The sequence below is a fragment of the Giraffa tippelskirchi genome, chromosome 4 (assembly GCF_054371585.1).
Source record: "Giraffa tippelskirchi isolate mGirTip1 chromosome 4, T2T-mGirTip1v1.2.pri, whole genome shotgun sequence".
NCBI classification, from domain to species: domain Eukaryota; kingdom Metazoa; phylum Chordata; class Mammalia; order Artiodactyla; family Giraffidae; genus Giraffa; species Giraffa tippelskirchi.
In genome coordinates this window covers 140,047,386-140,073,023 of record NC_137278.1, presented here as the reverse complement: position 1 = coordinate 140,073,023, position 25,638 = coordinate 140,047,386, and the positions used below count along the sequence as shown (strand labels likewise).

At 37.2% G+C, this 25,638-nt stretch overlaps 1 protein-coding gene and 1 non-coding gene across 4 annotated transcripts in view; both read left to right on the top strand.

Annotated features, from left to right (window-relative positions):
* Nucleotides 1-25,638, top strand: part of PDZRN4 (PDZ domain containing ring finger 4) — a 401,102-nt gene that overhangs the window by 230,588 nt on the left and 144,876 nt on the right. Inside the window, exon 1 of one of the 3 annotated variants that reach the window (XM_081587470.1) lies at nucleotides 18,567-18,841. The exons of the other annotated variants lie outside the window; for them this stretch is intronic. Within the exon in view, the coding sequence (XP_081443596.1) occupies nucleotides 18,773-18,841 (69 nt within the window). The 5' untranslated portion in view covers nucleotides 18,567-18,772. Of the gene's footprint in view, nucleotides 1-18,566; nucleotides 18,842-25,638 lie in introns of those variants that run through there. 3 annotated transcript variants of the gene reach the window in all.
* TRNAW-CCA (transfer RNA tryptophan (anticodon CCA)) lies at nucleotides 3,103-3,175 on the top strand. Its single transcript has one exon. It is a non-coding gene; the product is annotated as a tRNA-Trp (tRNA).

The window sequence follows — 25,638 nt, the reverse complement described above, 5'->3', positions numbered from 1 at the left end:
TTTTATGGACTCTGAGGGAGAAGGTGAGGGTGGGACGTTCTGGGAGAATAGCATTGAAACATGTATATTATCATATGTGAAACAGAACACCATTCCATGTTCGATGCATGAGACAAGGGCTCAGGGCCGGGGCAATGGGATGATCCAGAAGGATGGGATGGGGAGGGAGGTGGGTGGGGGGTCCAGGAGGGGGAACACATGTAAACCCATGGCTGATTCATCTCAATGTATGGCAAAAACTATTGCAATGTTGTGAAGTGATTGGCCCCCAACTAAAATAAATAAATTTATTAAAAAATAAAAAAAAAATAAAATAAAATAAAAAAAAAAAAAAGAAAGTGAAGAAGAATTAAAGAGCCTCTTGATGAAAGTGAAAGAGGAGAGTGAAAAAGTTGGCTTAAAGCTCAACGTTCACAAAACTAAGATCATGGCATCCGGTCCCATCACTTCATGGCAAATAGATGGGGAAACAGTGGCTGACTTTATTTTTGGGGGCCCCAAATCACAGCAGATGGTGACTGCAGCCATGAAATTAAAACACACTTACTCCTTGGAAGGAAAGTTATAACCAACCTAGATAGCATATTAAAAAGCAGAGACATTACTTTGTCAACAAAGGTCCATCTAGTCAAGGCTATGGTTTTTCCAGTAATCATGTATGGGTGTGAGAGTTGGACTATAAAGAAAGCTGAGCACAGAAGAATTGATGCTTTTGAACTGTGGTGTTGGAGAAGACTCTTGAGAGTCCCTTGGACTGCAACAAGATCCAGCCAGTCTATCCTAAAGGAGATCAGTCCTGGGTGTTCATTGGAAGGACTGATGTTGTAGCTGAAATTCCAATACTTTGGCCACCTCATGCGAAAAGCTGACTCATTTCAAAAGACCCTGATGCTGGGAAAGTTTGAGGGCAGGAGGAGGAGGGGATGACAGAGGATGAGATGGTTGGATGGCATCACCAACTCAATGGACATGATTTTGGATGAACTCCGGGAGCTGGTGATGGACAAGGAGGCCTGGTGTGCTGCGGTTCATGGGGTCACAATGATTCGGACACGACTGAGAGACTGAACTGACTGAAGCGTTGAATGACAAAGTAGAATTTATACAGTTCTAATAAAGTTATTTTCCCTGCTTCTGGGAGCATTATGCTGCAGCAGATTATCATTTATTTAAATTTAAAGCTGACATTGACAAACAACAAAAGTACATTGATATTTGCATGTATTAACTTTTTAAAAATAGAAATATGCTTTAAAATCTAAGTTGAAAATCTTGGAAACATCACTTTCATTCTATGGAACAGTAATGAAAGTGGAATGTCATCCTAATTGAAGCATTGGTAGCATTTCTGCTTATATATTATCAGGAAAGAGTAGGTGGGAGAAAGATACTGTTATATACACTTTCAAACACTAACAAAGACATTGTAGCTTGCATCAAAACAAGGAAGTAACCATAGTTGCTACATATGGATGACTAACTTGAAAACTGGCCTTAAGGAATTTTATTCCTAGTAAAACATCCCTGACTTTTTAAAAATTCTGTGATCGTGTTTCATGCAAATCCAAAAGTAAGCTGCATCTCTATAAATAGTCATGACTTCATCCTGTTTAAAATGGTTAAACCGAGGATTCTATAAAGATTCTCTACATTTTGCCTGTGGCTACTTTTCTACCATGAAATTTCAGAGTTGGCTGTTATGTAAAACAAAGCAATTTCACTGCAGTCCTCCTTGGAGGACAGCTCTGATATATGAAGAAAGCATTGATCTATTGCCGCTTCCCTGAGTGGATACAGCAGCAGCCAAAGGAAAAGGGCTTGGCTGGAGAATAGACGGGTGACCATTGTCGGTGTAGGTGTCAGTGGCAGGGTGACTGCTGGCTCGGATCAGCATCTGGCTGAAAACTCACAGCCTGGGAACCAGTCAAATGTGACAAATCTCCCCTTGCAATTTGATGGGATGCCCTGCTTGATTTCTTGTAGCCAGAAGAAAAGCAGATTTCTGATTAAGGCTGCTTTGTAACTCCATTCAGAGATAAAACAGGATTTTCTATGCTAATTTGTACTCTTTTCCATAGGAAATGAGAATAAAAAAGAAATCCTTTGTTAAATGGGCTTGAGCAATAACTCTGTCATAAGTGCCTTTCTTTTCTTCTTGTCTTGTCCTGAACGCTGGTGTTTATATTTGGTGTTTTGGTTATATGCTTTTTAAAAAAGTAGAATGGCTTCTGTGAGAGTTGCCATAAAGCTGTGGTTACACGACAGTGTTCACTGCCAAACTAGTGTCTCCATGTGCTGTAATCCTGTTTAGTACCTGTACAATAGTGGAACAGCTGGTGCAGGCTGTAGTCGGTATGTGAATATGCTATGTTGGGACTTAGGATCCACACAGACGATGAACCAGGTCAGCATAGAACAGACCTAAGCACCCCTCAGACAGCTGGCTCAGTAACTAACTATATACTAGCCAATCTTGGGAGGGCAATTCATGGGATAACATTAATTTTCTTCTCTAGCAGACGGTGAGGTAACTGAAGCCAGGTTGATTGTGCTGCCTTGGGATTTCTACCTAATGATCTTCTGGAAAGCAGGTGCATTGGCAGGGATTTTAAGCTTCTGAAAATTCAACTAGTATTACAGAGTAAACCTTTGCTGCCAAGGGGTTTTACAGGAGAGGGGTGCATTAATGTGAGATCATTACAAAGCATTTTGGTGACTACTACAGAATTAATGGCACTTTTATGACTTGTGGTTAATGAATGTCAAGAAATAAGAGTTTATATCTGTTCAAATTATAATTTTAAATCAAACTAGCAAGCTGTCAGATGCATCCACCATGTGAGGACTCCTTCTTGGTAATATTTGGTGTTTCCCTACATCTGTCACAATTTTAGATCATTGCTTGGAACCTCAGCTGTTCTACATAGGCTTGATGTAAGTTTTACCATGACAAAAGCAAAGCAAGTTGTCACTTCTAAGAGGGCAATTTCCATGTCGTCCCTGTGGAAACTTAGTTTTCTTCAACAATGAAATAGGTAAAATTATTGCTATTTGTGGAGCATCTCCTGATTTTGTTAAGTAGCATTCTTTAAGTTACTGATTGGCTGTGTGGCCTAATGGATAAGGCGTCTGATTCCAGATCAGAAGATTGAAGGTTCAAGTCCCTTCATGGTCATTTGTTAAACTCAAGAAAACTGTAACCTCACTTCCCACATCACCAAATGCAAGGGCATCTGCTGTGAGCCCATTCAACTCTCTGTCCTTCCCACACTTGTAAATCATCCAATCTTTACTCATCTCTGTCTTCTGCCCGAGGAAAAAAATCTCCCTCCAATCAATACCAATTGCTTTTACCATGCCTCTCATCCTATTTACTCTGACTTCCTCTACTTTCCTGTTCCATCTCTCTTCAGCATCTTCAGTCTCTTCTTTCTTCCATGCATTCCTCTTTTAAAACAAGCAAACAAACAAATCCTTTCTTGATCCTATCATCTCCTGCAATGTCATTTCAGCTTCCTCTTCTCTCCATTATACACTTCTTGAAAGAAGAGTCTTTATCCACTGTCAACACTTTGTCACTTGGCCCATCCCTCATTCAACTCTCTGTAGACCTCACTGTCTTCCCCTATTTGGTCTCTCAAGAATGGCTGGTACATTCCAACCTACCACCCCCTACACCACACCACTACCTGGAATCCTCAGCCATACTTGACTCTGCTAATGAACCCCTCATTTGTGAAACTGGGTGGATTCTTGACTTTCTTGACTCTTTCTTCTCTAGAGGTTCAGTTCTGAACTCTATTTTTCTGTATCTTTTTCTGTGATATTTTCCCAATTCACTATTTTCAAATATATCTTGGCGACCTTCACATCCTTATCATTATCCTTTCCTTTTCTAACTAAAATTTCAACTCCATAGAGGACATCTTATTTGAAGAAGTATCTCGATACTGTCATACCCAATTCCAATCTATTTCCACAGTAACTCTTCTTCCTGGCGCCCTTATCTCTATTAATGACTAGCTTGAAATCAGAAAGTCAATCTTACAAATGTTCTAATTGTTGATTCCTTCCTATCCCTTGGGGGCTTCCATGGTGACTCAGACAGTAAAGAATCTGCTTGCAATGCAGGAGACCCAGGTTCAATCCCTGAGTTGGGAAGACCCCCTGGAGAAGGGAATGGCTCCCCACTCCAGTATTCTTGCCTGGGAAATCCAATGGGCAGAGGAGCCTGGCTACAGTCCATGAGCTCTCAAAGAGTCAGACATGCCGGAGCTAGTAATGCTTACACTTCCTATCCCTTGCCAATTACTTGGCAAAACAGCTTCTTCCTATTTCTGTAGCATTTCTTTCATTTGCTCAGTATACACTTCTTTTCCATTCCCCCTTTTAATGACCATTTACACATTATTGTAAAAGATTTATTTTATTATTAACACTGTTATTAGAGTTCTCTTTGTTTCTTCCAGTTCAAAACTCTTGAGAAATTGAAATAATGGCCTATACATTGGCACTCCCTTACACAGAAATCTTCAGTAGCTCTTCATTACCCACTACAGAAAGAATAAACACAGACCCTCAAGACTCTTCACCCAATAGACAAGTTCATCTCTTCTGAGGGGATTGATTCCACAATTTACCCTGCAGAGTAAATTATGTCATTCCTTTAATGTTCCTATGCTTTCTTATTCATATGTTCACTATTCTTTTCACTGCCAATTTTTCTCCAGCTCCTCCATCTCTCCTGGCTAAATATATCCTACCTTATGAAGTTTTTCTGAGAAATAGTAAAAATATTACCAACAATGAAGTCCAAATACATGCATCATATACTTACAAGTAAATGATATATAAAATAGATCTCTCAACAAGCTAATACCCCACTGTGACTAGTATACTATATCTCTACTGAGAATTCTGTTTTAATGATTTATTTATTTAATTATTTAAGGTTAGCAGTGTACCCTTGTGTATCAATAAATACTTGTTGAATGAATAAATGAATTTAACTGATGGTTTTTAATTAGAATCTCTTGGCTCATTATCTTGGTCTTGCTTCAGGCTGACAAAGTTATCCATTTTGCTTTTATTTGTAATTTTATTCTTACTGATGTGTACACCATCTACACCTATTTATACTGTTTATACTAATGGAAATAGTTCAACAGATTTATCATTGAAGCAAAGAAAGAAGAAAAATCAACACAAATATAACTAATTTTTATTTTATTAATTAATATTAGATAAGAATATTGTATATCTGCCATTACATGTCAAAAATTATGAAATAAATTCCCAGTCAAAGGAGCTATTTGTCACAGATACCTAGCAGATTGTCTGGGACGTTAATGAACTTTTGTTGGTTATCATTATTGTAATAAATTTCCAGTAATAATCTCCACTGGAAATCATTACTAGTGTCCAGAGTAATGAACATATACATGCACACAAAATCTACATATGCATCTCATTCTCTGTGCATATGTGCTTATATAGTACACACACAATGGGAACTTCTTTTGTCAATATGACATTTATTCAAGTCATGACTAGCTAAGCTCCTGTCTGCCATTTCTTCCCTCTTTCTATGTATGCTTATTCTGGTTTTCCTAAACTATTTCTGATTTCATTTGTCCAACAACAACTCTTTGTTCATTAAAATTTAGCAGCATAGACTCAACTCTTGGTTTTTTTGTTTGTTTCTTGTTGGCACTCTGTGGCAGTAATTTAAATTAGATAAATCGTTAAGCTTCATTATACTACAAAATGTTCCCAAAATTTAACTGAATTTATATAATCCTATACCTCTGATCTTCTGTACATGGTACTGTATTCTTAAGAGATGTACTTCCATGAAATAGTTGCCTAACTTCTAATATCAATTTTATAACACTGAGTCTCTCCCCAAATCATAAGATTTCATTTTAATTTGCCATAAGACCCTGTCTAACTCCAGTAGCTAAAAAGTTGATATTAACATTCTTAGTTGTTAAGATTTTGAACAAGTTAGTCATTATAATCCATCCAAGTCATTCAGAAAGCAGTAAGACTGTCAGGAGTTGGGATAGGAATAGATGGTCTTACATGAGAAACATGTTTTTCATGTAATACTATCAATATGCATTTGTCATGAGGCTGAAGCCATTAACTCTGCTTCCAAAATGGAAACTGAGATTCAGAAAGTTAAGCATGGTACTGAAGCTCAGTTTGTAGAGCTGAGCCTTAAACCCATGATGTTTTGCTTTTGAAGCCCATATTGTTCCATTACTCTATGTTTCCATCATGGTATGGAAATTTCTATTCCATACTAAAGCCATTCCATTCTGGTTTCCTTCAGACCCTACTCTCCTTTATTTAAAAATAATTTATCACTTCATTAGGAATGAGTTCAACCTATCTATGGTTTGTTTGTTTTGGCACAAAGTTGCTGTCTTAATGTAATTAAGATGCAAAGCCACTCTGAACATCAGTATTTCTAAAATGGGCAATGTTTTGCTCCAAATAATAATTAGTGCTCTATAATCATACTGTGCCTATATTTAGTCTGCTTATATAAAACTGTCCTTATTTTGGATTTATTCTCTCTTCTTTCAAAAAAAAATATACCTTATCTTTATGGTTAAGCAAATGACCTGACAAAAATTGATGATTATTGGAAAACTTGACAACTTTTATATTGATATTTCTGAATAGTCATTCAATTATTCTAGGTAATGTTCTATTTCTTTATACAAAATTGCTTAAGAGGTCATTAGAAGCCATCATGACTTTTAGTGTCATGATAAGTTGAGCTTTTTCATGCTAACTGCATTTGTTTAAATACATAAACTCAGAAGTGTTGTCTTTGAGTCCTAGTCATGCTAAGCTATTAAGAATTAGCAAACAGTTTTCAAATCTTTAGCAGTTTAATGCAGTAAAGCTGCATCTCTCCTTCAAACAGAGTTGCATATGGGTCTGTAAGCTTATCTGAATGTTTTTATTCAAGTAATGAATCTGGGATCCAGGTTGTAATTCTGGGATCTAGGTTGTATACACCCGTGACTGCATCATACTGGTGAGTTTTGCTTGCAGGCAAGTGGTGGATACATGTTGTCCATTCCCAATGGATTTAATCACTAGACTTCTAGGTCTGCTTCAGCCTAGATGGAGGCTTACACATAGCTGGATTAAGAACAAAAACAATTTTTAAGAATCCCAGTCCAAAACCACAATTTCCAAGGTATAACCTTCACTAACACTCCTCTGATTCTACTGGCTTTATAACCTCAATAATCTTTTTACTATTTGAAATAGATTTTAAATGTGAAGCAACTAAGCTCCAGATTGGTTGAATTTGGTATCTAGAGATACTGAACATCAAAGAAGAATCATATCTTTCAGAAGAGTAGATGGATATGGTGCATGATGGAAAATAATCTTATTAACAAAGAATCCAATAAACAGTCACTTAATTCCCTTTGCCTGGCACCAATATCTAAAATTTGGGTCATGCACTGTCCCACTAGGGGTTGGTGAATTCTTCATGTTTAACCACATATCTGATTTCAGAAGCTAAAACCCAGCCTTGTCACAAGTCTGGTAAGAATTTGCTTGTCAGTATAGTCAGTATAGCCTATAGGTAGGACATGTCCGGTGAATTGCAAAAGGAGGCAGTGCTCTGATTGAAGCCCAACCCTCCAACAACCCTTCATTCATAGCACATTCATCAAAGATGCTGTGCTATATGAAGTGGGTTCTATTGCCTTACTTCCTGAGGGAAGTAATATATCTTATTGGAAAAGGCAGTCTTAGAGTTAAGACCATCTGGATTTAAATCTCAGCTTTGCCACTTACCAGCTGTGTGACTTTGATCAAATCACGTAATATTCGAGCCTGAGGTTTTTATGTTAAAAAATAACCATGTATATCTCATAAAATTTTTGTGAGACTTAAAGCACATTTGCTATAGTAGGTGCTTTGGAAATGTTAGTTACTTTTTAAAATTAGTAACAAAGACTTAATGATTTCACACCCTGAAAACTCTATTAAAAGAGCCTCTTTACTTGCTATCCCTTTACCTGTCTTATTTTTCTTATTTATATTAACTTGATTGGACTGGACTACGGACTGTGTGTTCAGTCATGTCTGACTCTTTGCAACCCCATGGACTATAGCCTGCCAGGCTCTTGTGTCCATGGAATTTTCCATGTAAGAATACTGGAGCAAGTTGACATTTCCTACTCTAGGGGATCTTCCCGACCTAGGGATCCAACCCACATCTCTTGTGTCTGTGGCATCAGCAGGTGGGTTCTTTACCACCAGTGCCACCTGGAAAGGCCTTACATGATATATATATATATATATTATATATGCACACACAATGGAATATTACTCAGCTGTAAAAATTAATGAAATAATACCATTTACAGCAACATGCATGGACCTAGAAATTATCATACAAGTGAAGCCCTTCAATCAGAGAAACAAAAGTATCATAGGGGAAAGAAATGCAAACAGGCAAAATGGTTGTCTGTGGAGGCCTTACAAATAGCTGAGAAAAGAGGGAAGTGAAAAGCTCAGAAGAAAAGGAAAGTATACCCATCTGAATCCCAAGTTCCAAAGAATAGCAAGGAGAGATAAGAGAGCATTCCTCAGTGATCAATGCAAAGAAAAAGAGGAAAACAGTAGAATGGGAAAGACTAGAGATTTCTTCAAGAAAATTAGAAATATCAAGGGAATATTTCATGCAAAGATGGGTACAATAAAGGACAGAAATGATATGCACCTAACAGAAGCAGAAGATATTAAGACTAGGTGACAGGAATATACAGAAGAACTATATAGAAAAAATCTTAATGACCCAGATAACCATTATGGTGTGATCACTCACCTAGAGCCAGACATCCTGGAGTGCATGTGAAGTCAAGTGGGCCTTAGGAAACATTACTATGAACAAAGCTACTGGAAATGAGAAAATTCCAGCTGAGCTATTCAAATCCTAAAAGATGATGCTGTGAAAGTGCTGCACTCAATATACTAGCAAATTTGGAAAACTCAGCAGTTGCCACAGGACTGGAAAAGGTCAGTTTTCATTCCAATCCCAAAGAAGGGCAATACCAAAATACGTTCAAATGACTGCACAATTGCACTCATTTCACATGCTAGCAAGGAAATGCTCAAAATCCTTCAATCTAGTCTTCTACATGAACTGGGAACTTCCAGATGTAGAAGCTGGATTTAGAAAAGGCAGAGGAATCAGAGATCAAATTGTCAACATCCATTGGATCATACAAAAAGCAAGAGAACTCCAGAAAAATATCTACTTCTGCTTCACTGACAATTCTAAAGCCTTTGACTGTGTGGATCCCAACGAACTGTCAAAAATTCTTAAAGAGATGGGAATACCAGACCACCTTACCTGCCTCCTGAGAAACCTGTACACGGGTCAGGAAACAGCAGTTAGAACCAGACATGGAAGAACAGACTGGTTCCAAATTGGGAGAGGAGTACGTCAACGCTGTATATTGTCACCCTGCTTATTTAACTTTTATGCAGAGTACATCACAGGAGATGTCAGGCTGGATGAATCCCACACTGGAATCAAGATTTCTGGGAGAAATATCAATAACCTCAGATATGCAGAATATACCACCCTTATGGCAGAAAGCAAAGAGAAGTTAAAGAGCCTCTTGAAGATAAAAGAGAGAGTTAAAAAGCTGACTTAAAGTTCAACATTCAAAAAATAAAAATCATAGCATCTGGTCCCATCACTTCAAGACAAATAGATGAGTAAACAATGGAAACATTAACAGACTTTATTTTCTTGGGCTCCAAAATCACAGTGGATCGTGATTGCAGCCATGAAATGAAAAGATGCTTGCTTCTTGGAAGTAAAGCTACGACCAACCTAGACAGCATATTAAAAAGCAGAGACATTACTTAACCCACAAAGGTTTGTATAGTCAAAGCTATGGCTTTTCCAGTAGTCATGTATGGATGAGAGAGCTGGACCATAAAGAAGGCTGAGCACCAAAGAATTGATACTTTTGAACTGTATATATTGAAAAAGACTCTTAAGGGTCCCTTGGACCTCAAGGAGATCAAACCAGTCAATCCTAAATGAAACCAACCCTGAATATTCATTGGAAGGATTGATGCTGAAGCTGAAGCTGAAGCTGAAACTCCAATACTTTGGCCACTTGATGCAAAGTGGTGACTCATTGGAAAAGGCCCTGATGCTGGGAAAGATTGAAAGCAGGAGGAGAAGGGACGACAGAGGACAAGATTGTTTGATGACATCATCAAGTCAATGGACACGAGTTTGAGCAAACTCTGGGAGATGGTGAAGGACAGGGAAGTCTAGTGTGCTGCAGTCCACGGGATCACAGAGTTGAACACAACTGAGTGACTGAACAACAACAATGACAATTGCTTATATGTGGAACTAAAAAAAAAAGATGGTACAAATTACCTTCCATACGAAACAGAAGTAGATCCGTGGACACAGAAAACAAGCTTATATGTGTGTGTGCTAAGTTGCTTCAGTCATGTTTGACTCTTTGAAATCCTATTTATTTTTTGAAGTAACTGCACTACTATCAATACATCTATTTCCTACTATAATACATATTAAGAAAAAAGATATTCAATGTTTGTTGGTACATATTTAGTGTAGCAATCCCTCATCAACAGTGGAGTGGAGTAAGGTTATGAAATTGCTTAGATGTATTCAGTCTATTTTATGCACCCATGCTTTAGTATAAAACTTGGAACTTGGGAGTTAATTTTAGACTATACTTCTGGTCCTTGGGGAAATTCTTACAGCTCAATGTGCTACAAGCATTGCCAGGATGACTTCTTCTAGCCATTTAGGAATTTGCATAATGATGACTATCTCTGGTGACAGACAGTATAAAATACTGATTAAGCAGTGGACCCACACTATGGATTTGAGTCCTAGCTCCTCCATTTACTACTATTATGACCCATTTTCTACCCATGTCAAGAGGAGATAGTCGTAGTACTCACCTATGAGAGTTGATATGAGGATTAAACCAAATTAATAACATTGTGTCAGAAAGACAACTAGTATAAAAAATGCTAAATAAGTGTTGTCTTATTTTCAAAAATTTTTAAGAATTATCAACATTCTCTTATTCATCACAGTGTTCAAAAAATACTGGAAAATAAAAGATTTTGCTGGCCATTTACTTGGTTACTTTTGTAGAACTAAGAAATGGTGATGGTAGTATTCTGGGAAACCCTACATACTATATATGAAGTTGTTAGACAGTGTGACATTACCAAGATATGATACCCTGGAGTGTACATAGTCAATTGGTCTATAGATGATCAAACCAAGAAAGCCAATATTACACTGGGCTAGATTAGTAACTGTTAAATTCTTCAAAGAACTACCTATTTCACAGTTGTATGAATCTTGCTTCAGATGTGATCATCCATTTCTTGTACACTTATATCCACATTCCTTACACATTATGCATTAAGAGAAATAAATACAATATCAGGGTTATTACTCTAAATGTATTATATTACATTCTTTACACAGAAAAAGAAATCTTTGTGCTATGTGCTAAGTCACTTCAGTCGTGTCTTGACTCTTTGTGACCTTAAGGGCTGTAACCCTCCAGGCTCCTCTGTCTATGGAATTCTTCAAGCAAGAATACTGGAGCTGGTTGCTGTGCCCTTCTCCAGGGCATCTTCCTGACTCAAGAATGGGACCTGAGTCTCTTGCATCTCCTGCACTGGCAGGTAGATTCTTTACCACTGTTACACGAGAAGCTGAAAAAGAAACAACCTTCAGAAGTTGTTGAATGACCAGTTTGTACAATAGCAAACAAGTGGACAGAAGTATGACTATAATGTTTCCATGAAATGAGTTTGAAATAATGTAATAGAGATTTATTATGACAGAAAAGTTAGAGCTAAACAGATAACCTGAAAATTGGAAACAGATCATTATTTTCATAACTACACTACTTGATTACCAGTAACCAATAGGGACGGGGCTACGTCCTAGGTGTCAGATATGCTAAACATATATTATCATCACAATAACTTTAACCCTTGCAATAATTGTTTGGTAGATGCTATTATTATCCTTGCTTTAGAGATGAAAATGGAAGAATCAGAGAAGGTTAAAAAATGATAACTTGCCAACATCACATAGAAATTAGGGAAGCTGGGTCTTGACCCAGGACAGACTCATATAGAACCACCATTGCCCTAACATAGACCAACTACTTCACGGTTTATGAATCCCTCCTCATGTATTTTATCCCATTCCATCCTCACAATCAGTCTGCATTTGAGTATGTAAGTCGCATAAAGTGACACAGGTGACAGTAACAAAGTTCAAATGGAACCATTCCTTGTAATCCCACACCCTTCCTTTCCATGGGAGTCTAGTCTAGTAACTTGCCAATTCTTGGAGGAGTTCATAAATTGGTGAAGCACTGTTAGTTCCACAAGCAATGATTGTATTGGGTTGGCCAAAAAGTTCATTTGGGTTTCTCCATATGCTATTACAGGAAAACCCAAGTGAACTTTTTGTCCAACCCAATAGATGCAAAATGAAGATGGTCAGCTAGTGAATAAACTGTGAAGAGTATGCTTGGTTACATGTTGGTCCTTGGGACTGTAACTGAGCAAATGGATGTCATGTATGTTCTCTTAACAGAAGCATTTTTATAAATTCATGATATTAGTTAATATTGTATAGTGTTATGGAAAAAAAACACTGGTTCAAAGCCAAAAGACAGAGGCTCTAGGTTTCCCAGCTTTAGGAATTTCAGCATCTAATAATTTCTTTCTTAATAAATAAGGGACAATATCTGAAATACTTACTTCTGAAAAATTATAAACATCAAATGAGATGATATATGATTTCAAACAACTGGCATTCTTATACCATCAGATGTAAGATAAATACCCAATAAATACTTGGGGGATAAATAAATGAATATGGAAATAATATGTAAAACAGAGTATAACTTGAAATGCATACATAGTATGTGTGTATACATAAAATTGTAAACATCAAATGAGATGATATGTGATTTTAAACAGCTGGCATTCTTATACCATCAGATGTAAGAAAAGTACCCAGTAAATACTTGGGGGATAAATAAATGAATATGTAAATAATATGTGAAACAGAGTATAACTTGAAATGCATATATAGTATGTGTATATATATAAATATAAATATATATATGAAGTGAAATTGAAAGTTGCTCAGTTGTGTCCAACTCTTTGAGACATCATGGACTATACAGTCCATGGACTTCTCCAGGCCAGAATACTGGAGTAGGTGGCCTTTCCCCTCTTCAATATATATATGAGATAACTGATAAAACACATGTGATCATACTTTATTTATTTGTGTACCTGGCACAGAAAATTTTGTTTCATGGATTCTCGAATTTGTGTTTATAGAACTAAACCAGATTAAATCTATCTTATGCTTATGATTCTTCAATCCTTTGACTTACTGTCCTTGAATAAGCCCTAATGGGGAAAAATGTCACCTGGCAATTAGGTATAGAGACAGAAACACAAATGTATGTCACTTTGCCAGAATCAGGTCTCTTCTTATATCCCAATCACAGCCATTCATTCACTCTGCCTCTATTGCAGACCTGCAGTGTGAAAGACACCCAGGCTACTCTTGTTATTTTGAGGAAGTCAAAGATCAATTAACCAACTCATCTCAGGTTGCCCAGGTCTTCTGTTACTGCTGCCCTCACATATCTCATAGTTCAATAGGAGGTGTAAGGCATGTATACAGAAACCATGTAAGGAAGTGTTGTGTGTCTTGAGATGAATATGGATAAGATGCACTGAGATTTCACAAGTTGAAGAGATCACTACTTCAACTCCAACAGTCCAGGGAGGAGAGAGCATTTAAACTGAACCACAATAGCTTGATTTGTGTTTCTGAAGAATAAGCAGTATGAGGTAAAGTCTGAGGCAATGGTAGGAAGAGATGGGGACTTATATATAGCTGTTCAGCTTTGCTGGAGCCTGAAAAAAAACAAGGTGTGCACTCCAGAGACCAATTTGCTGAGGACTATAGTCCAAGGTATAGAACCTCAAGCTAAAAGCCAGAGAAATCCCAAAACGAGTTGCCCTTTCTCCTGTACACTCAGGGAACACACCCAATGACTGGTTGTGGAGGAGTTTTAGCTAATTGAAGGTACTTAGCTGTGACATATTAAAAATTTTTCAGTTGTTTGATGAAGTTTACATTTTTTAACTGCAATTTACTTTCATTATTTCAAGCTGTATCTATCTTTTAAAGGTGTATTCATTCTCTCTCCTTTTCTCTCTCTCCCTTCCACCTTTGTTTCAGCACTTTCAAGGGCTAACCTTCATTTCCTGTCATCAGGATCATATGAAGGCATATTGATGTAGCTCTAGCTTCCTCTACAAGAGAGAGAGCTCAGCAAATTAGGTATCAAGTTCAACCACAGAATTTGTAATTGGAGAACTGAGTTCAGATCTCTTTACTCGGTTTGACCTTGAGCAAGTCCCTGTTTCCCTGAGCCTCAGATTCTTTGTCTTTATGATTGAATATAAGATAGTAAACTTTAGAAAATGTTATGCAGGTAAATGTCTATTCAAAAGTGCCCAAATATATCCCTAAAATAAATGCAAGATTGAGACTAAGAAGGAAATTTGTACACTAGGTGTCAAGACAGATAGTCAGCAGAGTTAGAAGATCCACACATGACTGTGGCAAGGATAGAGAGAGGGTCTGAGAGTGGACTTACCTACTGAACATCCACACCTGCATAGGAGAAGCAGTACCAGTCTTTGCAAGGGTAATAGAGAAACTGTCATCTGCAATTGATGGCAGCTGCCATAGACTCAAGGACATGGTGACTCAAAATAGTCACATTTAGACTGTCCCTCTCTCTCTTATTTGGGACTGCAACTGTGTACTGCATTGACCAGCAGGGATGGGACATAGGTGCAGCCTCTTTGATAAGTAGGTTTAAAATGTCTTGTGAATGTAGCAAAAATATAGGAAACACATAAAACAAAGTTCTATTAAATAAATTATAATGCAACCACCTAGTAAAACTACTACCCAGATTCGGAGTTAGAACTTTGTTAGCCATACTGAGACTTTCTGATGGTCTTCCACATTCCATGTAATTTGCTCACTTTGGGAAGAACTTGCTTTTGGAAAGGTGTCATTTTCTTCTGTCAGGTATACAATATGTAGTTATTTCCTGTGTGTGTGCATGAGTATGTCATGTCAGCAGCCATTAATTCTTGGTACTAGGTCCATTAAATAATTAAGGGCTGCATGGCGTGGCCATGCTCTATCATTCCTTGGTGTTCACTGGCATAATTCTATAAAGAGAATTATTTCTTTCATATATTATTTAGTCTAGTAGAACGGTTTGGTGGCCCAGACAGTAAAGAATCCACCTGCAAAGGAGGAGGCCCAGGTTTCATCCCTGAGTCAGGAAAATCTCCTGGGGAAGGGAATGGCAACCCACTCCAGTATTCTAGCCTGGAGAATTCCATGGACAGAGAATACTGGCTGCCTACAGTCCATGGAGTCACAAAGAGTCGGACACGACTGAGCAACTAACACACACTCACATGGTTTATATAGGAAAAGCAAGACAAATGCTGGATTCCTTCTTTTCAGTTACTTCTCACTTAGCCCTATGATATATCAGCCCAGATCTTGATAAAAATGTCTCTTATTTTGAATATCACTGCATTTGACGGGAGTAACCTAACACACATTACGGGCAATTAAAATAAATAACTGTATCTTGAAATATATACCCAACATATTTTTTTTTATACTTTGATGAATCTCTTTTAAGAATATTTGAGAAGTTAAATTATTATTATTAATAATAAGTATTATATATTATTATTATATTATATATTATAATATATTATTAAATATCTATTCTCTGCTTATTTTAACCCATAATATCCCATATTATTACTGTCCGAGACAGATATCTAATCCATTTGCCTTGTTAAAACATTGTTTGGATTAACTCATTTGTCGCTGTCTGCTTCAAACTTATACTCTAATATGAGATTTCAGAGTTCAGTCATTGGAAAAATCTAACACTCATTCTCTATTGAAATTTAGAGAAATTTAGAATCATAGTTCTCCTTTTTTATAAATCGCCTTTCAATTTTGGAGGAAGAACCTGTTAGGAGCAAAAGATAGACTCCAAGTTACCAGAGTCAAGGGCATTATTTGAAAAGTGAAAGAAGAAGCTACACTTGCTTCCTGAGTAAGAAATTAAATAACAGAAATAGAAAGGAATAAAGAAAACAGTCAAGAAAAATTGCTGAAAGACTAACTCTACTTTGAAATTTCTTACTTCATTGTTCATTCTTTACTTTTCTATGATGAAGAAAATATTTTTTAAGGCTGTGATTGTTTCAATTTTCTTTACAAACCAACTACAAAATATTATAAGAAAGGTCCAGTAAGCAACCATAGCTTCAATAATTGTTTCCTACTTAGCTTTCAAAACCTTTTGCATAATAAAGACTTTTATCAGCAGAGGGAAAAAACATTTTCATTCATAGATGAGTGAACCATCCTTGCCTTATTGCATTCTAATTCCTTGATTTGACTTTTCAAAGGACAGAATTTAAACATCTGAGACTCATTAATTTTATCTCAACTTGGCAGTATAGAATTCTTCAAAATATAATCAACATTTGCTTTGAGTATGTGATCTCTTGAATAAGAACACTTCATGGGAAGTGGTATAGAGACTCAAAGAATATTAAACTTTAAAAAGCATCTAACATATATATTCTACAATTGCACCTAAGGAGGTTGCATGTGTTTGTGACCACTGTTGACTTTCATAAAGGTTCCCTTCAAATACTTCCTTGATTATATCTTTTCATAAAGGAATCAAAATAATTAATATTTACTACAAGTGGTTTCTAATTTACAGGAAGTCCTGGTAAACTTTGTTCACATGCAGATCTTCAATTATGATGCTGCTTCGTGTAGTTCTCTTAGCTTGGCTTTCATCCAGGCTGTTAGGTGAAATTAGGCCCAGAAAATCGGATTATTACATCCCAAGGGAAATGACTGATAAGCAGCAGATGATTGCTCATCTCCTGGCTCCTTGCTGGTGTTGAGGTGTTGCTAGTTACAAAGCCAATTTGTTAACAATTAGTACTCATTAGAATCATTTCCTGTTATCGATTCTAAACATTTGACAAAGCACTTTTAGGAAATTGGACCCCCCAAAGTAGCTATCCATAAGAGTTGAGCAATTAAAAGTCTTCAGGATCCAATGTAATTCCTAACCAGAGTCATCAGTTTCCAAGTAATTATTTTTGCTTTGAAAGCCACCTGCTAGCCTGTCCAGTTTAAAGATGTGCTGGTACAAGGACATACTTCTTAATTAACAGAGGTTGTGGATAACTCAGTATAGAAACAAAAGGAATTTTCTTTTATTATTATTATCTGCTTTAGCTGTTTGTAGTATATCTTTAAGGGACAAAAAAAAAAAAAATGCCAGCTTGCAATACAACATATATATTGTGAGTGTGTGAAATTAAATGCGTTACTTCTAGCATCTAAGCATCTAAGCTTAGTTTTTATTTCTGTGTTCACCTTTGTATTTTATGAACTCTAAATATAGAATCATAAATGGAGTCATTGTGCATTACATTAGAATTTAAATATTACCAGTGTCAGCTTTCTGAAATATTATATATGACTTTAATAAAATTAGCATAAATACTATATGCATTTGAAATTTTTCTCAGAAAGGGCATCGTATTTATCTAATTTTTAAATATAGATCTGCATGTATTATAAGGCTGCAAATTTATGTCAATGGATATACCCTATATCTAATTAAAATATTTATTATCTGTACAATATATCTACTGATACTTGCTTAAATTTTCTTTATTTAGACTAAGAAAATATGCCTTATTTCCTCCCTCTTAAGTAATGGTCTTTACATGTGAACTATTCAGTTATTTTTGTAGGATTAGAATTAAGATTCTGAATGACACCCCCATCTTCTATTCCTCGCCCACATCACTCCCCAAATTTTCCTTTGCCTCTATGTTTATTTTATAAATTTAAATGATTGCTCCTATTCATCTTCCCCTACACTTAATAATGCTAAAATATTTTTTCGAATTGTGGCAAAACATGAAAATGTGAATTAAGTGTACTATTTCTGTTTCTGAATTTCTTATTCCCATATTAAAAGCTTATGTCAATGGAGAAATTAAGTGTATGTTCTTTGAAATGCCCTAAGCTCAACCCCTCTATCCTTAATAAACAGAGATGGTATTGACACAAGTGAATTTTGTTTAACCACACTACATTTGCTTCTTAATTAGTGAATATTCATCTGTCATCAGCAGCAGCTATGACACCCCTCCCTGCTAACATGTTCTGTCATAAATAATCAATGAGGCACTATTAATATTCATGAGCTGGAATCTGTGTAGTCATGTGCACTGATGCAGAGACAGGGGGAGTGTTGCCATGAACTGACTGGAAACTCTGTGTGTGTATCCGTGAGTGCAAGATACTTAGAGAAAGCGAAGAGGAGCATGCTGCTACACAGCACCCTGGCTTGTGTTTCCAGCTAACAGCGGTTTGTCTGTGTTTCTGGACTGAAGTGACTGATGAAAAACAGTAGTCAAGTCTGGAGGGTGATTCCCTTTCAGTTCACTTGCCTTTCAGTTCTGGGGAAATTAGAAGATTTGCTCTCTCTCTCTGCTTCTTAGAATGGGCTGCAATTTGTGCACTTTTCAGAAAAGAGAGGAACACTACAAACTGCTGTATGAAGTTTCCCAGGTGAGTGCAGGGTCTGTTACCAGCAACTAACCAGCCAGGCTTTGTGTTTGTCTGAAAAATGGTCAATGAACTATGCCTAGCTTTATTTTTTCTTTCTGTAGATTTCAGAATTAAGGGCAGACTTGCTAGCTGGGGGCTTTTTATTTTGGTTTGGGGTGGCAGTTTTCAGCTTCCTTGCCACTCCCCCTTCAGATGACTTCCTGTGAGATTCTTTTTAACATTTTTTTGCCTCTACTGCCAAGATGTCAGTCAAGTAAAAGGAGTAACACTGAGATCCATGTCTGTAATATTTTGAAACCCCTCTTTCATTTTGGAATAATGTTGACATTTGAAAATCAACTGTATCATTGTCTGCATAAATATTGGGATTTAATAGGTCTGTGAGCTCAGTTGTTTTGAATAGACAGGAAAAGTTTCTTGCCAAATCTTGTTAGTCAGAGGAATTATTTGATTAATTTGGAATTTGTGCTTTGGTTTAAGAGGAAGACCTGGTATATTTGTGTTTTATGAAAAAAGTACTTGCTCTGTATTGGCTTAAAAAAAGGAGATAAAGGAATTTTCTTATCACTTGTACTTGGATTCTTTTTATAATTTTTTGTCTGCGTTAGCACTCAAAATTAATTTCAAAAGCTTATTACAATATTTGTATTGTAATAAAAAGGGAAAAAAACTGTGTCCCTTTTCAGATGTCTCTTTAATGTATATCTGAGGGCTTTTTAGAATAAAAATAAGAAAATGATATTCCAAGCCTTCAGAGTTTTCACAGATTTCTATTAATTCACCGTTTTATTTACACAGGATTCTCTGGGGGTATATGAAGTCCAAATTTCTTGTCTGGCAAAATAAAGTTTATTTCTCCCTTCTGGTTTGTCCCAGATGTGACATGCTACTACTTTTGTTTTTAGATGATACTGCTGATGAAAGACAATGTTTGGGATGTTGGTGGTCTATGGGCACAGCAGTAGCCAAGTGTCCACTGCCTACTGGTTCCCTCAGACTTCCCCCTGACGTGATTCATTTCACAGTGGGCTAATTACAAAGTGGATTTGCTACACATGAAACAGCCTCCTCAGTTGCAATGTTAATGCACATTTTCATGGTAATGTGATCAGAGGCTCATTAGCCAGTTTCCAAAATGATCCTCTGCATTAATTAAATATAAAAATGACTCCTTTATCACCGTAGAGAGGAAAAAGAAGATTAACATTGTTAATTACACCAGGGGCAATACCTTTTGCTTCGGTTTTTTTCTTTTTTTTTACTATAAACTTGCAAACCCAGGCTAGAATCATCTTCATTCCTAGATAAGCTTTCATTTGCTTCAACTCATGAAAACAGTCTCTAGGTGGAACACTTCCCTTTAGTTTGGTTTGTTGGAGTTTGAGTTCTACTATTGTTTTTCTTTAGGTGGTGGAGGAGCAGGGGAGTGGATTAATCAATCTATTATTTCTCTGAATTACTAAATTGACATAAAAGTATAATATGAAGGAAGTGGTAGGTGGCATCCTCCCTGATTATGACTGGGTTAAGCTGTTTATCTTCTGCTAAGAAATCAAGACAGATTTCTGCATCCAGAAAGGATGACTGTGTTTGTTAAAGAGCCTTTGTTATAGGATTTTTAAGTGCTTGTCTGTGAGTTTTGCTTTTAAGTGCTTCCTAAATCTTGAGAAAATAGGTAAGTCATACTCTCTATCGCCTCCACCTGTATTCCTTCATATATTTATTTTATTTTCTCTTCTCCCGAGTTGCAGTACTTATGATCTTTAATAAAGGGGGTGAAAATGAAGTATTAGCTTCCATTTAACTGGCTTTTATTAGATAATTTAAAACTCCAGCTTAAGGATCTTGTGTGTTTTCCAAGGGGAGCCCTCCTACAGTTTGTCCCTAGCTTTGTGCTCTATTTTATTGAGTTAATGGAATAGATAAGATATCAAAGGAAACCAGTGATAGGCTCATATAATACGCTGGAGCCCCGTGTGGTGCCGCAAACTAGTTTCTATTTGTATTTGGAGCAGTGGCAGCCCAGGGCACACATGAGAGTGAATATGTTCTTCACCAGGTGTTCACGAGGGTACCATGGCTGACCCCAGAATACAGGATACTATTCACAAAAGTGACTGGGGATTGGAAACCCGCGTATTTCTAGCTGGTATATTAAAAGTGAATTAGCTCACACAAACATCAACACCTGATGGTCCAAATCATATGTATTTATTTATAGACTTGTAATTCTTAAATCACCAGATTTATTGTTCCTTTTGTTATTATTTCTTAAAAGCCAAGGCAATTAAAGTTTATCAGGGGTGTGAAAATTTAAGACTAGTCTTGAATACTACATACATGACCAAAGCAATTATTTCTCTGTCATAGAGTCATTATGACATTAAACTTTTTCCCATTTTCTCTCTATAATTCTAGATTTTTCTGTCTGATAACATGGGCCACATAGAATTCAGTTTCAGATTTGTAACCACAATAAACAAAAATAAATATGCTCACTGAGGAGTCTAGTGAAACAATCAGAATAATGTACATAGGTGTGAAGTGTGGTCAAGTTTAAATTTGGTTAATGTTTTTTGTTCATACAGAGGAGCTAGGACTTTCAGCAGACAGAAGAAAGGAAATGTTGCCTCAAAAAAATTATTTTCACCTGAAGTTGGGCCAGTTTGGCTTCAGTATGAAAACAGATGCAAGAATCTAGGGTTTGTGTAGATCTAGTAACCTTCACACCCAGCAATTTTCATGTGTCTATTAACTTTATATGTGTCAGGGACACAATTGTTATCTGCAGTGATTTATTCAAAGTAAGTTATTTATTAACCTATTAAGAATTAATAAATGGCCAATTTGAACAATGCCATTCTATTGACACAGATTAAATTGCCTGTTTTGTATTAATCTGATTGAATAGCCAGTTGGACCAAGAGAGCTACAGTAGCTTGTTAGACATTTATGACCTAAAAACAGATTTATTTCTGAGGGAGATTTTTATGGTAATATCTAACTTTGTTGAGTTCTTAGTTTAACTTTTCATATATAAATTGAATGTAACTTTTTGATTGATTAAATCATGGAAATTATCAATGGAATATTTATTGGTATTGAATAATGTGAAAATGTGAGCAAATATTGACTGGTTTGGCACAACTAGAAGGCCTCCCCCACGCACCCATGCGTTACTCTCATAAGCTGAAACAGAACCTGCATTGACAGTGACAACAATTACAGTACTGACAGCAGCTAACAGGGAGCACTTCCTTTATTCTAGGCACTGTGCTGGGCACTGTTTCCCTAAGCATTGTCTTATTTTATCCTCACAAAATCCCAACAAGAAGTTATAGGATAGCATCCCCTAATTTTTAAATATGTTTGTCTCATTTATTCTACAATGAGTTCTTTAACCTTGTGTAATCTCCCTTGTCTAGTGACTGTCCCACATTCCTCAGAAATTTATTTTGTTTCATACCATGTAAACCCAACTTATAATGTCGACCTCTTTACCCAAATATCATCCTTTCCCCCATATTCCTTAGTGCTAGTGAAGGTCTCACCATACTTCTTGCTATCAGTGAAACTCAAATATACTAAATTAAAATAGGCACTTCCTCATCCACACTGAACTTCTGGTTATTTTATTTCTATACATTCTGCTGCATCGATTCCTGCCTTCCCACAATCACAATCCTTTTTATTAACTGTCTGTGATATCACGGTAACAACTTTTCCACTTAGAATTTGTCAGTGTGTCTGTCTACTCTGATTGCGTTGCTAAAGCCATATTTCTAGAAAGTATTCAACGGCTCCCAATTAATATACAATGAAGTAAATCTTCTTATTCCAATATATTCAAGGATCTCCTAAGTTGGCACTATGTTCCTTTCTGGCTTTCTCTTTCACTGATCTTCCCCCCAGTGCAATTTATAATCTATCTAGACCAATGATTTTACTTTTCTCTCCAAGTTGACGTCCAGACTTAGATCCTTGTAACTTAGTTCTCTTCTTTCAGTCTCTATGGACGCCCTCTCCATCCCACCACTATCTATCTTCTTCCGTCACTAGCTATTCAAACCCTGCCCCTTTGGCTTTAATATCTCCTTGGGAATAGAGCTTTTTGCAGTTATTATTTTTTTTTAAATCTCTGTCTTCCCACCTTGGAACTCTCATAGCATTTTGCTTGCACTATTTTGAGTTTCCTTCTTTTTCATATGTTCATCTGTCTGGTATTATAGTCAAGTGTGTGTAACTGACTTGTGTGTTCCTGGAATGCAGGTTAGGGGCTTGACTGTCCTTTAACCCCCACGCTGCCAGCAGACACTCACTGAGTTCCACCATGCTGCCCTGAATGACCACAGCCTCTCCCCATCAACAGCTTCTGGTGAAGGACCACGTCACTCTTTCTTCCTCTCTGCCCAACACTTACCAGCTGATTAAGCCAGGAACAGTCACCTAGTACATGAATTTGAGGGTACAACTAGGTCAATGACATTTTTCAGTTTCAGAAATTTATTTTGGGAAACAGGCCATTATTAAAGGGATTAGAGTGCAGAAGGAGAAATAGAAAGAGAGGAGGACTTAAGTAGATTGGAGAGCTTGAGGGTCTGTGTTTCACCAGGTCTACAGAGACCAAATATGCTGAGAGAATCAGAAAAACCTGAGAAATAAGGGACATGACTCATGAGAAAGAGAAAAGAATAAACAGCAGGTCTGCAGAGTGGCCTAATTGCCCCAGTTCCAGGCCATTTCTATAACAGATTCTCTATTTATTTTAGTTTTCTCGAATGTATCTATTCTTTACAGTCAGAGGAACAAATGAGGATGCATCACAATAATATCTTACCTTTGTCAACTACTCAGCAGCTGCCTTAAACTCTAGCTGTTCAGTTCAATAAACTATTTTTCAGTAAGCTTTGATTGCCTGATATGTGCCTAGTCCTCATCTTTTCCATGACGTGATTCAAAGACAGATGCGGCAGTCCTTGCTTTTGAGAAACACACACTATGGTAGTAGAAGAAAAACACATTAGCAGAGAATTTTCACATGGTGTGATAAGTGAATATGTTGAATTAAGAGAGATGTTGGCAGACTTCTAGAGGAATACACAGGGACTCAACAGGGAGGATTGGAGGTTTGGAAGAGGGGGATGATAAGGGAGAGGAAATCAAAGAAATGGAAGGGTAAAGAAATCCATGGAGGTGGCAAACAAGTGCTGGGTATGAATGGACCTGGAGTAGGGGAGTTACAAGGGACGAGTGTTACGAGTGTTACCTCAAGTGGCAAGCAGGCTTCAGACCATGGCCTGAGATGTGGGCAAGACCAGACTTTGGAGAGTATCCCATGTCCCAGGACTTTGTCTGTTGGTTTGTTTTTAAAGAGGGAGAATTCACTCTGATAGGAGTTAAGAGTGTAGACTTAGCTGTGGTGTGTGTCTGGAGACACTGGGCTTGAATACCGCAGCAAGACTATAAGGGAGACTAATTTGGAGGTGGTGGCAAAGAGTTAGATAGTGCAAGAAATCATTTAAAAAACAAGGACAGGAATGAGGCACTGAGAAGGTAAATTCATTAGATTTCTGGCTTGTGAGACCAGAGAAGTATTCTGAAATTTATAGAAAGAATAAATAAGAGAAGGAAGTAAGTTCTGGGAAGAAGAGAGAAGGCCATTGATTTCACCATGAGCTGTCCGATAAATGCTTGCAGACAGTGAATATTCAAAGTAAAAACTTGGTATATATGTGTTTGGTGGATGATATCACCCAAAAAGATGTGAAAAGTGAGGAGAAAAACTGAACAGTGAGGAGAGTTGTGAACCAAGGACATAAAATTGAGCAACACAAGAAGGAGAAGAAAGAAAAGGAGATAAAATGAAATGGCTATAGTGTGAGAATGAAGACCAGCAGAAAGTTGTGAGAGAAGCCAAGCAGAGAGGGTATTTTAAAAAGTGTGGTCAACATTGTCAAACTGGTTAAGAACTGCAGTGTCTTTGGATTTGAAAACATGTGGTGTGCTATCTTCAGGAAGGACTTGCTGCCTCAGCTGCTGAAAGTGCTATCAGCTCCTCAGGGACTATCTTATCTGCAGAGAGTCCCCCACCCAAGGTTATTCCTCTCTCAGGACTCAACCCATCCAATGACAGATGGATGCAAGTGTACACAAGCCTGGGCATCTCAGCCTGAACTGGAACCCTCTGAAAGGCAACTTTAGCTCCAGAGTTCCCTGCAGCTATTGTTGAGCCTGCACCCTAGTTTGGTTCTCCTTCTGCCCAATTCTGCTTCCTTCTTCTCCTCCCTTCCACAAAAGGAATGCTCCTTAGAAAGCACCTTTCCCACTAAATTTTGTTTCTTGCTAGCTTCCTGGGGAACCTAACCTGGAGAGAGGTCAGTGGTGACAATTACAGAGCATCTTACTTAATACAGGAATGTGGACAAAATTCAGAAAGTGGATTTTGGAATTTTTCAAGAGGACTATTCCTGAAGATTGATAGTGAAAAATACTTTCACAACAGGCAAACACTGTTTTGTATATTCATTTTATATGGATAGATTTTTTACATGATGAATTTTCACAAGCCGTTTATTAGGTATTCAATCAATACTATTAAATGATTGGTTGTGGTGATGGTTTAGTCACTCAATCGTGTCAGACTCTTGTGACACCATGGACTGTAGCCCACTGAGCATCTCTGTCCATGGGATTTCCCAGGTAAGAATACTAGAGTAGGTTGCCATTTCCTTCTCCAGGGGATCTTCCTGACCCAGGGATCAAACCCATGTCTCCTGCATTACAAGGTCATTCTTTAT